Source organism: Erpetoichthys calabaricus, unplaced genomic scaffold, assembly GCF_900747795.2.
Source record: "Erpetoichthys calabaricus unplaced genomic scaffold, fErpCal1.3, whole genome shotgun sequence".
Taxonomy (NCBI): Eukaryota; Metazoa; Chordata; class Cladistia; order Polypteriformes; family Polypteridae; genus Erpetoichthys; species Erpetoichthys calabaricus.
The window spans coordinates 15,352-30,705 of record NW_026261606.1 but is presented as its reverse complement, the minus strand read 5'-3'; the positions used below and the strand labels follow the sequence as shown (position 1 = coordinate 30,705).

The 15,354-nt window shown below is 35.0% G+C and overlaps 1 protein-coding gene across 3 annotated transcripts in view; it reads right to left on the bottom strand.

Annotated features, from left to right (window-relative positions):
• rprd2a (regulation of nuclear pre-mRNA domain containing 2a) overlaps positions 1-14,973 on the bottom strand; it is a 41,609-nt gene extending 26,636 nt beyond the window's left edge. Inside the window, exons 1-7 of one of the 3 annotated variants that reach the window (XM_051922013.1) lie at positions 14,827-14,973; positions 9,229-9,347; positions 4,880-4,932; positions 2,978-3,104; positions 2,512-2,687; positions 2,073-2,391; positions 1,722-1,955 (exon numbers count right to left, since the gene is read on the bottom strand). In XM_051922013.1, the coding sequence (XP_051777973.1) occupies positions 1,722-1,955; positions 2,073-2,391; positions 2,512-2,687; positions 2,978-3,023 (775 nt within the window). In that variant the 5' untranslated portion in view covers positions 3,024-3,104; positions 4,880-4,932; positions 9,229-9,347; positions 14,827-14,973. Of the gene's footprint in view, positions 1-1,721; positions 1,956-2,072; positions 2,392-2,511; positions 2,688-2,977; positions 3,105-4,879; positions 4,933-9,228; positions 9,348-14,826 lie in introns of those variants that run through there. The other 2 variants (XR_007933993.1, XM_051922012.1) reach the window with 2 other exon arrangements.
• Between the last annotated feature and the right edge of the window lie 381 nt (positions 14,974-15,354).

Sequence of the window (15,354 nt, the reverse complement as noted above, 5' to 3'; positions counted from 1 at the left end):
TAGCCTAAGCACAATTTTAGTATGGAAGCAAGATTTTACACATGAAGCCCCAGTTCTTTAACGAAGACGTTTGTTCTGAAGGGATAAACAAGTGCAACTAGCTTTCTCAAGGCAATATTTTCCTTTTTTCATTTATGTTAACGGCTATAACAGGATCAAGCAGGCAACAAGTATGTCTTATAGCAGATCTCTTTAACCTTAAAATTAACAAACCTGTGTTAAAAAAACTGCCCACCTTTTGTCAACACCTTAAGCAGTGATGCAATTTCTTTCCTAAAAAAAGGCTCCTCATCTTTATCACTTTACAGTATCTATCAACATTTAGTTCTACCAGTTTTAGATTAACTGTGATCTGAGAAGTAACTGGGGGTGGGGGACACAACCGGGCTTAGTTTGGATGGCTTAAAACAGGGGTCCCCAACCCCCGGTTCGCAGCCCACTACCGGGCCACAGCCGTCTGACAGCCGGGCTGCGAGAGAACTGCCGACAACAGACACTCACTCAGACTTTTCAGAACGCTTGGCGGGCAGGGCTTTGCAGCGGCGCAGAGAGACCGAGGTGAGAGAGTATTACAACAAAGTATTTTTATGGTCCCGACAGTTTCCCCATATGACACGAGTCTTTAGAAATTTCATTACTACGAAGTACATTCAGCAGATACTTTCATTACAACGAAGTGATCCTGAAATGCCTGAATGAATCATCCGCAGAGCAGTCAGATCTGTGGTCGCAGTTCAGTTGTGCACATTTGCACAATGATCCCCAAACAGAAACATTGTAAAAAAAATGTCTTTCTTCGAACTTTCCTCTTACTGTTTTTTTTTTTTTGCTGTTTTTGTTTTCTGTGGTTTTCAGTGATACCTTTTGCTTATTGCTTGTCAACATTTGAAAAACATCCATTGGAATTTAACTCATTGTCACCTTCCTATAGAAATGGCACACACGAAAAAACAATAACAGTGTTAATGTTTGTGATGTGCAATCTGTTGGAATGACAAATGCAATGCAAATGTCTTTGTTATATGCAAAAAAAGAAGAAAAATCTCGGGCTGCAAACGTATGCGAACTGCTTAATAACTTAATAATAGAAATGTAAATTATGTATAAAGCTGCCCTATGAACCCGCCCCAAATCATCATACCCCCACCGGTCCCTGGAAAAATTTGTTTCTAGTAAAGTGGTCCTTGCTGTCAAAAAGGTTGGGGATCACTGGCTTAAAATACCACCACACTTGACCTAGAATGAGAACTGAAAGTAGAAAACAGGATTTCTATACAGGTGTTCTATTGGGATTCTTACAGAAATTATCAGCAATTACTGGTTTTGATCAAAATTACATAATGAGTTCAATTTTCTTACAACACAAAAAAACATTTCTTCAATAACATCATAAATGGGTGTATGAGTGTCCTGTACTTCATGCAAAACAGAGTAGGATCAAGTCAGAAGGGGTACCACAGCAGAAGTAGAATAGGATAGGAGTGGATGACTTAATCAACAAACTGAGAAAGGGATTGTCAGTGAATGTTAACTGCCACATACACGAAAAAGCTGAAACCTACTCCAGTTAATCACGTCAAATTTGTTCACTCTCATTCCACTCATAGGATGTGCTTTTTTAACTGATGCTACCAGGCAATGTGCAACAAGTAAACGCCAAAATTACAACACCTAAGCTTAGATACACATGAGTAGCTGAGCCTATAGTAGTTATCCCTTACCAGTATTCTTCATTACAGAAGTGAGACTGCTCAGGATAGAGCTGATTTTTCCTAGGTCCACATTGGCAAGGTTTGGTAGTGGGTTGAAGGCAAATGGTAGAGGATTGCCAGGTGTCTTAGCTGGAGACTGAACTGCAGGTTGAGCAGCAGACTTTGAGATGGTTTCCACTGGCTTCACCACAGGAGATCCAGTAGTCACACAGGTACTCTCTGACTTCTCCTTTCGAGCTTCTACTGAAAAGTGTTGGGGGTGAGGGAAATTGATGTGGTATTACAATATTAAGATTTCATGCAACAAGCTTTTTATAACTACAAGATACAGTGATTTGCTACAGTCAACATCAATCTCACCAATTATATGAGAGGATTCATTTCCTTCATCATCAGATAGTTCCATGTCCTCAACATCACAATTGTCTTCAGTTGGCTTTGGACTGGAAGATTTTGAGCCGAGATCTCCAGCAGCTGCTTCATCGACTTCTTTTTCTTCTGCCCTTACACTAGGCTCACTATCATCCATTCCATGGAACGGGGATTCTGAACCAGTAGGTGAAGGTGCATCCATACTAGGAGAAGGTATTGGAGATTCTTCTGGGTCCGGAAGACTTGTCTTAAGCTGGTCAAGTTTCTTTTTTAGGTTGTTAACTCTATTTGCAAATGTTTTATATGCCTGCAAAATAAGATATTTAAACAAGGATTCCAATATACACTTTTTTCAAATATTCAATATTTATACTGGCAAAGCATATTTTAAGAAAAAAACAGGTACAAAATCAACAGAGTAACTTACATTAGCAACTATCTTGACCTCCTTGTACTGTGCTTCATAGAAAATATCTGCATTCTCCAACGCCTCTATTATCCTAGGCCCATGTTTAACTTGCTTATCCAAAAATGAGACAAATTCCTCAAGTTTTGCACTGCCATCTTCAAAATCCTTGGAGAATTTCTTCCCTCCAGCTTTATCTAATTGTAGAAAAGACGTAATAAAATACACATTTTTTAAATAGACTTGCCAAAAAACGAGATAAAATGACTAAAAAAGGGTCACTTCACGTTGTAAATTACGTACTACAGAAAGAACTACAAACTGAAGATTAGTAATTCTATACTTATATAAATATTCACAATTAAATCTATATAAAAAGAAAAATATCAGAAACTTTTTTGATTTAACGTTTTTTTCTTCTAAATAATTCCTGATTATTTTTTTTGGTTTGTTTTTTGTAAATAGACTTCAACAGTTGGAAACTAACCTTTCAGTCTTTTAAGGGTTTCTGTGCTGCACACATCCACTCTCATTGAAGACAGCTGTTTCTCCTTCAACTCTATATCTTCTACTGAACGTTTGTATGCAGCCAGCTGATCAATGAAGGTCTGTGGCTGAACAAACACAGGTTGAGATATTAAAACTGGAAGAATACATTAACTTTCTCTGTCCATAGTACGTTATCTAAAAAGCATACATGATTCTATATGAAACTATTCTGGACAAATAATCACTTAGGTATTTGTGATGTGTGTGTATTTAATTCATTGCACTTAGCAAAAAAAAAATGGTTTAAAAAACATTCAGTCATGAAATGTATGTAAGAATTACCATCTACCTACTCCATTGCCCTTATGTTCGACCATAATCCTTTCCTTACTCTAATTCTAATGCTTGCAAAAGAATCAGCTGTGCTCAACTACCACTGTTGTGAACACCCTACTGCTGTCACTCAAGGTACAAATAAAGGTGGCACTGGTAACTGCCGTCACTTTCTATGGCAATGTTTAGGTACTAATGGTCAAAATATGGAACTTCCAGCAGGTTTTCCATTAAGGATATGTCTGCACGGTGCTCCACTCAGCACTCTCTAGATCCTGACTAGTCTCCCAATTCCTGCCGCTCAAAAACAATCCCATAGCTTGAGGCTGATGCCACCACCTTGCTTTACCATTGGAATGGCACTACCCAGGTGTTGAGTGGTGCCTGGTTTACTGCAGACATGACACTTAGAATCGAGGCCAAACAGTTAATTCTTTCATCAGACCAGATAATCTTGTTTCTCACAGCCTGAGAGTTCTTAAGGTGGCTTTTTGCAAACTCCAACTGGGCTTTCATGTGTCTTTTACGGAGGAGATGCTTCTGTCTAGCCACTTTGTCACGAAACCCAGATTGGTAGAGTGTTGCAGAGATGGTTGCCCTTCTGGAAGTTTCTCCTATTTCCACATAGGGTTTCTAAAGCTCAGCTAGCATGACAATCGGGTTCTCAGCCATCTCTACTACCAAGGCCCTTTTCTATGATTGTTCAGTTTGGCCATGGAGCCAGTGCTTTTAGGAACCTTCAATGCTGCATACATTTTTTTGTAGCTTCTACAAATCTGTGCAGACACAATCGATTATCTAAGCTCTGCAAGCAATTCCTTCAACCTCAAGGCTAGGTTTTGTAGGACTATACAGAGGCAGATGTGTTTCATTCATGTAAAATCAATTGAATTGACCACAGGTGGACTGCAAACAAGGTGTATGAATATATTAATGATTAATATAATAAGATGTACCTGAGCCAAACTATAAATGTCATAGCAAAGGATATGAATACTTCTGTCAATGTGGTACTTCAAGGTTTTATTGATAATAAACTAGTATTAATAAAATAGTTTTTGCTTTGTCATTCTGGGTTATTGCATGTTGCTTGATGAGGTAATTAGCATTAGGCTGTAATGTAATAAAATGTTAAAAATTGAAGGGGTCTGAATATTTTTTTGAAGGCACTATAGTCAGATAAGGGAAAAGTGCCAAAATACTGCCATTTAAAGCTTCAGCATCTTACTTAACAGCTTAGTAAAAATCTAGCAACATTTCTATTTTGGACAATACTTAAATATCACCACAGTTGGCCTGGGAGTCTAAGCAATCCAAAAAAACTGCCAAAACAAATGGCTTTATGTTTGGACATGCCATGCACAAAAGAAACTGGAAATCTAGGATAGTTCTGTTAAGAAAAATAATACACTAATCTGTGGAAACTGGAAGACTCAACCTAAGAGTCATTATTAGTGAATTATTCCTCCATTGTATCTAGCTAAACAGTCACTATTTGAAATATTAAGATTAAAAAAATCCAACAAATCGTATAATCTCTACACAGAAAACAAAATCTTCAACTTACTGCAAATTCAGCAACAATTTTAGATTTCAGCACTGCCTTTGGGTTGACTGCAACTGTGAAGAAAAAAAATAATATACATTAAAGTTTAACGACACAATAGGGGGAAAAAAATTCAGCAGTAATTCCACCAGTACCTCTTTATAATTTAGGGTATGAAAACAGACTAACAACAGTTGAGTATTAGTGAACTGAAAAATCGGAAAAAAAAAAAAAAAAAAAAAAAAAAAAAACACATTAAAATAATCAAGCAAAAAACATAGCTAGGGCATTTCTTTCACTTGATTTTATAAAAAAATTGTATTACAGAAAATGCATCTTAAACAGTATGATTTGAACAATTAAATTATCTACAAGATGAAACTTAATTAATATTGGTCAAGTAGAGAGAAAATGAAAAGTAAATCCCTAGATTTAATACATAATTCTTATATATATATATTTTTAAAATAAAAACTTAAAATATGTACAGACATACATACATACATATACACACACACACATATATATATATATATATATATATATATATATACACACATACACATATACAGTGGGCACAGAAAGTATTCAGACCCCCTTCAATTTTTCACTCTTTGTCATATCGCAGCCATTTGCTAAAATCATTTAAATTAATTTTTTCCCTCATTAATGTACACACAGCACCCCATATTGACAGACAAAAAAAAGAATTTTTGAAATTGTTGCAGATTTATTAAAAAAGAAAAACTGAAATATCACATGGTCCTAAGTATTCAGACCCTTTGCTCAGTATTTAGTAGAAGCACCCTTTTGAGCTAATATAGCCATGAGTCTTCTTGGGAAAGATGCAACAAGTTTTTCACACCTGGATTTGGGGATCCTCTGCCATTCCTCCTTGCAGATCCTCTCCAGTTCTGTCAGGTTGGATGGTAAACGTTGGTGGACAGCCATTTTTAGGTCTCTCCAGAGATGCTCAATTGGGTTTAAGTCAGGGCTCTGGCTGGGCCATTCAAGAACAGTCACAGAGTTGTTGTGAAGCCACTCCTTCGTTATTTTAGCTGTGTGCTTAGGGTCATTGTCTTGTTGGAAGGTAAACCTTCGGCCCAGTCTGAGGTCCTTAGCACTCTGGAGAAGGTTTTTGTCCAGGATATCCCTGTACTTGGCCACATTCATCTTTCCCTCGATTGCAACCAGTCGTCCTGTCCCTGCAGCTGAAAAACACCCCCACAGCATGATGCAGTCACCACCATGCTTCACTGTGGGGACTGTATTGGACAAGTGATGAGCAGTGACTGGTTGTCACTTTTTTTTGTCTGTCAGTATGGGGTGCTGTGTGTACATTAATGAGGGAAAAAATTTATTTAAATGATTTTAGCAAATGGCTGCAATATGACAGTGAAAAATTGAAGGGGGTCTGAATACTTTCCGTACCCACTGTATATCCATATACACATACATACATATACATACACATATATACATATATATATACATATACATATGAGGGTTGTCTGGGTTCCGCGCGGAATTTTATCGTTTGTCGAGTGTCAGCCTGTCGAAACCTGTTCTGCTGTGTAGAGGGATTATTCAAGTGGTTGCATGTTTTTATTCAAATGTTTTGCTCCCTCTCTTACTTCAGAATGAACACAAGAAGCAAACGAACTGAGAGCGCGCAGCCGGCGAAGCTCCTGACTCCGTACATGTGCGACTTTCGAGTGATGATTTTTTACGACTTTTCTGATGGTTTAATCTGCTCGGTGGAATGCACCATGTTTGCCATCTTTTTCAACATCGATGGCATTGTCGCATCAGTTCCGCTGATGGAGGGGACAACTGTGACATCTGAGTGGTACACCACTCAGTGCCTGCCTGACGTTTTTTCTGCGATGGCTAGAGGCCGGTCCAAGAACTTGCGAAGGCACTTTTTGCATCATGACAATGCACCAGCCCACACGGCTAATGCGACGAAGCATTTCATTGAAGACAGTGGTGTCAACGTTTTGAACCCGCCACCCTACTCGCCTGATCTTGCACCATGTGACTTTTGGCTCATCCCAAAGGTGACAGAACCCCTGCGAGGCCACAACTTGGAAACTCGAGAAGAACTGATTGCAGCTGTCAAAGAACAGCTGGACAACCTCCCAAAGACAGCCTTTCACGAGTGTTTTGTGACGTGGGTCAGAAGACCCAAAAAGTGCATTGATGTTGGCGGTGAACACTTGGAAAAAGTTTAAAAAGGATCGAAGTACATGAGAAAAATAGAAAAAAAAATCCTTGGCTACTTATTTCGAGTGATTCCACGCGGAACCCAGACAACCCTCGTACATACATACATATATTATATATATACATATACACACATATATACATATGTACCCGACAAATACGGACCATGTACAAGATGTATAAAAATGTCAGTCTTTTCTAACCAGCTAATACAAAATTTAGTTTAAACCCCTTGAATTAAAGCTTAAAGTCTATACTTCAATCACATCTTGATTGCTATATTTTTAATTCTGCTGTGGTGGTGTACTGAGCCAAAATTATGAAAATTGTGTCACTGTCCAAATACTTGACTACATTTATGCATATACATGTGTGTATAAATATACACACACACACACACATATAAAGTACATACACAGACAGACATATATACAGTATACACATACATACAAACATATACAATTTTTTTTTTTAATATGTATTCTATGGTTAAAAGATTAATTACAGAATGCCAGCTTTTACTTCTGGGTGATATTTTATATTCTGCTCAAAAAAAATTAAGGGAACACAAAATCATCACAGGCTAACACCAAGCATCACAGTCTGTATATAACAGACCATACTGGAAAAATTAACATTTGTGTTTAGTCTCCCAACTCCAACTGTGTAACTATATTGCGACAAATGAATCTGAAGCAAAATAAAGCTGGTTATGGTTAGCATTTGGTCACATACCCTTATCATACAATAAATGCCCAAACCCTTATCATACAATAAATGCCCAAAGCCAGCAACCAACCGAAATCATCAGACTCTTTATAACTTCCTTTGGCAGGCTCTTTCAAGCCTTTAATGGCAGGCTCTTGGTGCGTGTCATGTGGCTTTTCTGACTTTAGTTTCCTCGTCAGTAAGTGAAATAAATTCTCAATTTGGGATTAATCAGGTGACTGACTTTGTCAGTTCATAATTTTCCATTTTTTCCTTTCTGATGAACTCCTTGATATGTATGTTTCAGGTCATTACCTTACTGTATTATGAACACCTGTTCAATGAGCATGGAGGGATTTGTTGGAACTGAAAAGACAAGATATTTCTGTACACTTTAAAATCCATACTGCTACTATCACTATCATTTAAATCATAACAAATGATCAGTGAACCAGTTCCAGAAGCTGCCGTGCATGCCGAAGTCATAATGCTTCTTCCTTCATGCTTTATATATGAATTGGTGTCCTTAGGATTATTTGCAGTCCATCCTTTTCTCCACCCCTCTCCCTTCCCATCACTATTATAAAAGTTAAACATCTATATCATCTGCCCATAAAACTTTGCTCAGCCTTGTACATCTTTGTAATTTCCAGTCTGGCCTTTCTGTTCTTGGTGCTGATGATAGATATGCATCTTGTAGTATAGGTTCAATGACTACACCCAACCCTACACTCTCCAAGCACGTTTAATGTTTGCGTGGATATTTAAGGGAAAATGGAATACCTCAGCTATCAGAATCACCTGTTATTCATTTGCCCCAAAACTACTGCTTTTTCCAGTATTATTCATGTTACGTGTAGAACATTGCCCAGAATGTTAAAATTCCCTATTTTTGTCTCACACCTTTTCACTTATAATACATAATGAATACACAGCAAAAACAACCAAATAACCTGTTTGTCAAAGTACAGATATAGTAAATAATATCAATAGATGAAAAGTATAAGCAAGAGAAAAAAAAAACAGAAAAAGTGATATCTAAATTGTAATTTGATCTACAAATTGGGAAAAAAAGTGAGATTTACTTGTTTAAATGTTTTGTCATACTGCCAAGCCCTAATACAACCATGTGTGGCACTTGGCACTTTATTACTGTTTTGGTGGAAAGACATGAGAATACCCGAATCCAGAGTAATTTGTATGAAAAAATATTTTGAAATAGTCTGCAGGAAAATGTAGACAATGTCCTAGAGAAAATGCACATTTAGAACTTTTCTTGTTGTATTATATGAACGCAAAAGCTATTCTCAACCGCAAGGTTTAGCCATATCTCAATTTAAAAAAATACATATATACACACACACACATTACATACATACATAACATATATCTCAAATTAAAAAGAAAAAAAGATTAGAAAACAAATATTCTCTTACTCTGTGCTTCTTTCTTACCAAGACCAACTTTTAGCTCTGATATAAGTTCCTCTGGGTAAACATTCCTTTCTTCCCAAATTGTGAAAATACGCTCCACAGATTTACGTACAGATGGGTCCCTATTTAAAAATATTTAAATGAATAGCAGCAGTTAATATCACATTAAAAATTTAAAATGTAACTTGTTAAAAAAATAAGCAACAGCAGCATAGCAAGATTCCATTAACAGATGTACACAAACAAATGAGAAATTCTTAATTTAAATTTTATTAAAATTGTCTTAAAGATAAACTAAAAATAAACTATTTTCACACAGGCTAAAAAATGTACTGTCAGTGAATGCCAAGAACGACAAGCTATTAAGCTGGTCACATTCAACATTAAAAAGTATATATTCTTTAACATTTATATTAATATGATTTTTTTTTTTGCTTAAAGACATGACAACTGGTCAAGAATCTATATTGGCACTTAGTGTCAGCACTGGGTGAAGTATTTAAGCAATCACAAGTTTTGGCTCAAGCAGACAGAAAAATCATTTTGGTGGCAACAAACAGTTAGAAATGACTAAGACAAGTTAAAGCTGTAAACTGAATAATATACCCATCCTAACCTTTTCAACCAATATAAATGCCACTTCTAAATACATCTCAAACAATGTAATTCAAGACCTACAAATTTATTTTTATAAATAACTTCAACTAACCCTTTGTATGGATATTAGAAAACAAAAAAAGAGAAAATATCTGAGCAAGTTCTCCATAGAAATGTTGCTAACAATTTTACGAAATATCTTCAAATAATTCACTGATGATAAAAAAAGGGTCCTTACTATAATTTACTTATACCATGTTGCCTGGCAAATGATGTTCATCTAAAAGAATGATTAATTTATGGTTTATTCAAAATTAAATCAGACCCTTTCAATAGGCTATAATAAATGCTCAAGCAAAATCTTGTGCATGGAATGCATGTATTAGTGTTTGTCCTATAATACATTAGGAAAATGGTAGCTAAATAGATTTTACTAGGACTGCACAAACTAAAACTCTCTAATATTGTATTTTAAGAATTATATAATTTAATAATATGTAGCAGTTTCATAAACCTATTTGTTAACTGCAATTTTGAAAAAATATTTTTTAAATCCGATATACAGCTTTCACATTTATGTCTACATTCAAACTTGAAATTACCAATATGAATGTCTCTGTTCATAGGGGCAATATGCCACAAAGTACATTTACCCATGACTTCTTAAACACATTTGTTCACATTTTTGACTGGATATATTATGTTGTCATGACACAGGTAGCATTCTGCTCCTTTTGCAAAAGCAACTGCTGTTTGTGGCTCCAAAGCACTTTCACTTCATCCTAGGTTTCCAGTTGTATCCAGAGGAAAAGCAGAGCACCTTATATTCTAGGGTTTGGGTCTTGTTCTTGTTGCAGACAGAAGCAAAATTAATTTGGTATAGAAAAAAATCCAAATACTCATGGTTGGTCGAAAAAATTTACTCTCAACTTTGCTTCTCTGCGTTCTACCCAGAGATGTGGAGGCAGGCCTCCGTCATTGCAGACTTTATTTTTTAATGTAAATATTGTCAATTCCAGGGCTTGATTTAGGTCACTGTTTGTAGCCTCAGAAATAATAATAATCGGACTCTTAGTTTTCTTTGTAGTGCAGAAAGATTCACTACCACAATGACTCCTGTGCACAGATATTTCTTTTGATTCATTAGGGTTTTCAGGAATTTTAAATTATTTATTGTTCCTACCTATTCTTCACAAGCCAACTAGGTGTAGTTGTAAATCACAAAGTAACAAATGTAAACAAAAAAAAATTGTGCAACTTATTCTATCTGATACATAGTATCATTTATAAATTTGTAGTAGAGGAACTAATCTGTCAGTCTTTCAAATGCCTTGCTTTTTCCACTATAAACTTCCAGTAGTGGACTTCACATTTTAATTTTGCTGCTCTCAAGCAGAACAAGAAAATTCCACAGCCAAGACAAAGGGTACTGTAATCTACATTTATTCAGGTTAAATGTAATGAAAGAGGCAAGCACAGAAAGGTTGAGAAAGAATGAGAGAGTTTGCTGCTACACAGAATGCACGCTCATAATTAGAAGCCTAGAAAATTAGCTGGGTTGAAAGGGTTATTACTGTAATCCCCAGGCCCACAATCCCAAAACTTCGGCTTCAAGGAGAACATACTGTTGATAGGGGGACATCATCCTGTATAAAATTCCCCAGAAGAAACATTAGGACTGAAAAAAAAAACCAAATGAACCAATTCACTGCATCTTTTATATGATTTACTGTAAATTCTGACATTGTCAGGAAAGAAAGTTATGAAGAAGCAAAATAATAAACTTGAACCACTTGATCACTTGAATACTGGCTTTACTGTTAACAGAAATTTATTAGAATCAAATAAAGCAATCAATAAAATGACAAATGGAAGGCTTCTTAAGGAATAAAAAAAATGAATAAGGAAGCACTGAAAATTTTATTTTTGACATGGTCTGTTCTAAGATACTGAGTTTCTACTGGATTATTCTTTGAGCAAATTTTCCAATTCATCATTAGAAAGTTTTTTATAACTAGTTATGTAAAGAAGAACATAACTCATTTCTGAACTTCAATGAAAAATTCTGCCTTTGTGAGCAAGAGAGTGAGAAATAAAACCTCTAGCCATTTACAGCATATTAAAAAAGAAAACAGTTCCAACTGATCTAAACATAAAAAACAGCATCATTATGGTAAAAAAATGCATTTGCTTACACAAAGTGCATATACCCAATTTAAAGCTGAAGAGTAACTCAGTATTTAGTTTATTTAGTTATGATGAAAAAACCAAGTTTATTCTGCACATCATGGGAAATTTGAAAATTTTGTCCTCATGTTAAGTATACATCTTTGAAGTATTTAGCGAGAATATTTTAAATGTAGGATTGTCAAATTGCCAAGTAACATAATGACCATAGTGATATTTAAATTTCAAGACAAAATGTGTATTACAGTCTGTAACTGAAAACTTAATTTCTCCAATCAGCTTTGTGCTAATCCAGACATCATTATTTAACACTGCATTTTTTTTCTCAGATAACCATTATGTTCATACATACAGTATCACTTCTAAGAACAACATATTTGTATTTTTGATTTGAGAGCTAGGCTATGCAAAGTCTAAAATATACAGGGTGGTGTTTGAAGGCAGATGTACACTTCATATAGAGGCAAATTTCAAATTCTCCATGTACATTGCAGTTTGAGTCCCTCTCTTTGTGTTCAGGAATTTTGAACAGAAGTACAAGTGCAATGTGAGCTTTCAGTGAAAACCTACAAAACAACTAATTTTGCATGAAAGACTCAACTGATGATAGAGAACATATAACCTCTGGAGACAATTTTTGGCTTGCAGAAATAAGAACCCACAGTGGATTCAGACACTAATTAAATCTATTCACTTTATGCACACTACTCTATTGTTGTAGATTTAATTTTAAATGGATAAATTTGCCAGTTACGCCCTTCAATCAAGACACAAAATAACCCATAATGACAAAGTGACATCGTGCAAATTTATAAAAAATCAAAAACTGACTAAAAACTATTCAGACCATTTGCTATGGCACTCCAAACTGTGGTCAGGTACATCCTACACCCTATTTGCATTAATTACCCATACTTATACAATAAAAAAATTTTAATATTGATGTGAATTTTAATACATTTTCGGGTGTTGAATTTGCAAATGAAAAACAATTTTCTCCTTTACATTAATTTGTTTTTTCCACAAAACAATATTTTTTGCTCTCAAAGAGTTTTTCTTTTAAACTGATTTTGCAATATATTTACCAATATTATATTTTAATGATGCTGTTTGAACTTAACCATTTCTAGTATTAAAATTTATGATTAAAGTAAAACTATTATTTTTACAGTTGTTAACTACAATGAGCACCACTGGTTCATATGTTAGGATCTAAAAATTCTTACTGGGTCAGTAGTCAGGGCATACAAAATTGCCATGTTTTCTCTGTTAGTGGGACAGCAGACCAAGAGCTTGAAAATGATGCAGATAAGTGCCAAAAACATCATCAGACCTAGCTTGGTAGATCCTGATAAAGTGCTGCTACCGCTGCTTCATATTAAGCTTGGTTTAACAAGTTATTTTGGCAAAGCCCTATAAAAAACGGAGGCAATTTCATGTACTTAGATATACCCAGAAATGTTCAGTACAAGTCTATATTAAAATAGAGCATTTTTTGCTGGACATATTAGAAAATGAATTTCTGATGCAGAATTTGATGGTGCAATGAATGACCTGGATTGAGAGCCTTGGTTAATATAAGAAGTAATTTCTAAGTTTTTAGGTAACAGTAAATACCCAAATTATAAAGAAACTGTAAAAAATGTATTAGTCAAGTTTAAAGAATTCAAAGTTCAATTTTTGGATTTGCGTGTACTTTTCCCTGAACATCTTTAAGATTCCATCAGGAGACATGGAAAGATGGTACCAGAGATGTTAGAATCCATTACTACTGGTAACTACTGCTGGAAAATACATAGAGATGCAGCAGAAAAAGTGTAGAGAAGACAGACCAAACAAAATTTTGTATGAAAAAAGAAAGAAGCGACAAAAAACAGATGTTATATGCAAGTCAATAAATATGTATTATTGTTTTAGTTACTTAAGTTTAAAAATATTAGATTGACTAAATACTTTCATGTTAAATTGATTACAAACAATATTGTATGCAATAATAGGGCAATCTGTTCCATTTTAATTAAATCTTTTCAATTTTGTACTTAAATGTGATGAAAATTTTCCAATTATATGTTTTTTACTGAGCTCTTGAATTGAAATAAAAATATTCACAATTAAAAAAATTTTTATGAGTTTGATTTTGCAGACCTTTGTTATCCCCGAGATGTGTCTAGATATTTATGTAAGTCCACAGTTCCGAAAAATACAGCCAAGACAATGCTAGAGTGGCTTTGGGAGAAGTCTCTGTCCTTCAGTGGCCCAGACAAAGCTCACACTTAAACCCAATAAAATATCTGTGGAGAGACTGGAACATTGCAGTTTACAGATGCATCCCATAGAATCTAGCAGAGCTTGAGAGCACCTACCAGGAAGAATGGAATGAACTGGTGAAATCCATCTATGCAAAGCTTGTAGAGACAAGAGTATGCAGAAAGTGAAGGGTTCTGAATACCCGTTTAATCCACTGTATTTAATAAAATACTACTCACAAAGTGTTTACATTTTTTGTGAAAATGAACCCCTAAAATAAATTACAATATACACTAAAGAATTCAGGCTTGCTCATCATAGTTAAGCATGTGCCATTTTTAGATCTAATGACTGCCCATCAAAACCGATTAATCACACATTTTCAAATGTTTTACTAAAACTGAAAATTTCTTTTCACGGACAGAAAAAACTACTGTAAAGTGAGAAGCACACATTCTTTACACTTACTGCTGAATAGTTAAAACATTAAGAAAACAGATATATTTAAAATGATGCTTCCTGTTAATATTGTACTTGGACACACAATTGTAAAGTGTAAATAGAACCTACCGAACAAGTAAGGCTGCCTCAGGAAGGACATCTGCAAAAGAACTTCGGTAAATAATAGCATTTTTCCTTTTGCAATTCTGTATAACATCATTCGCCAAGTAGAAAAGGTTCAATCGATGAGAAGCTTCAGCTGAAAAGGAAAGACATAAACGTATAATAAAGTCAATAGTAAATACTATATTTTATATTAACAACCCATTCCAACAAGTTTAAACATCATATGTGTAAGGATTAAAATTGATAAACCCACTGAACAGGGTACTAACAGTTTTGTTTAAAAGTTCACATACACTCATCATGGACATGAATGTCATGGTAATTGTGGGCTTTCACTGATTTCTTTGGACTGCTCATTTTCTGGGGTGGAATGATTGTACAACATGCATAGATAATGACTAAAAACGAACTTGGTGCACAAGTTTTAATTTATTTTGGATTTTCTGTGTATGTAAACTTATTACAACAATTGTACTTGTATTATAAATTTAGACGATATATGAGTTGCAGCTGAATCACAAATATGTACTT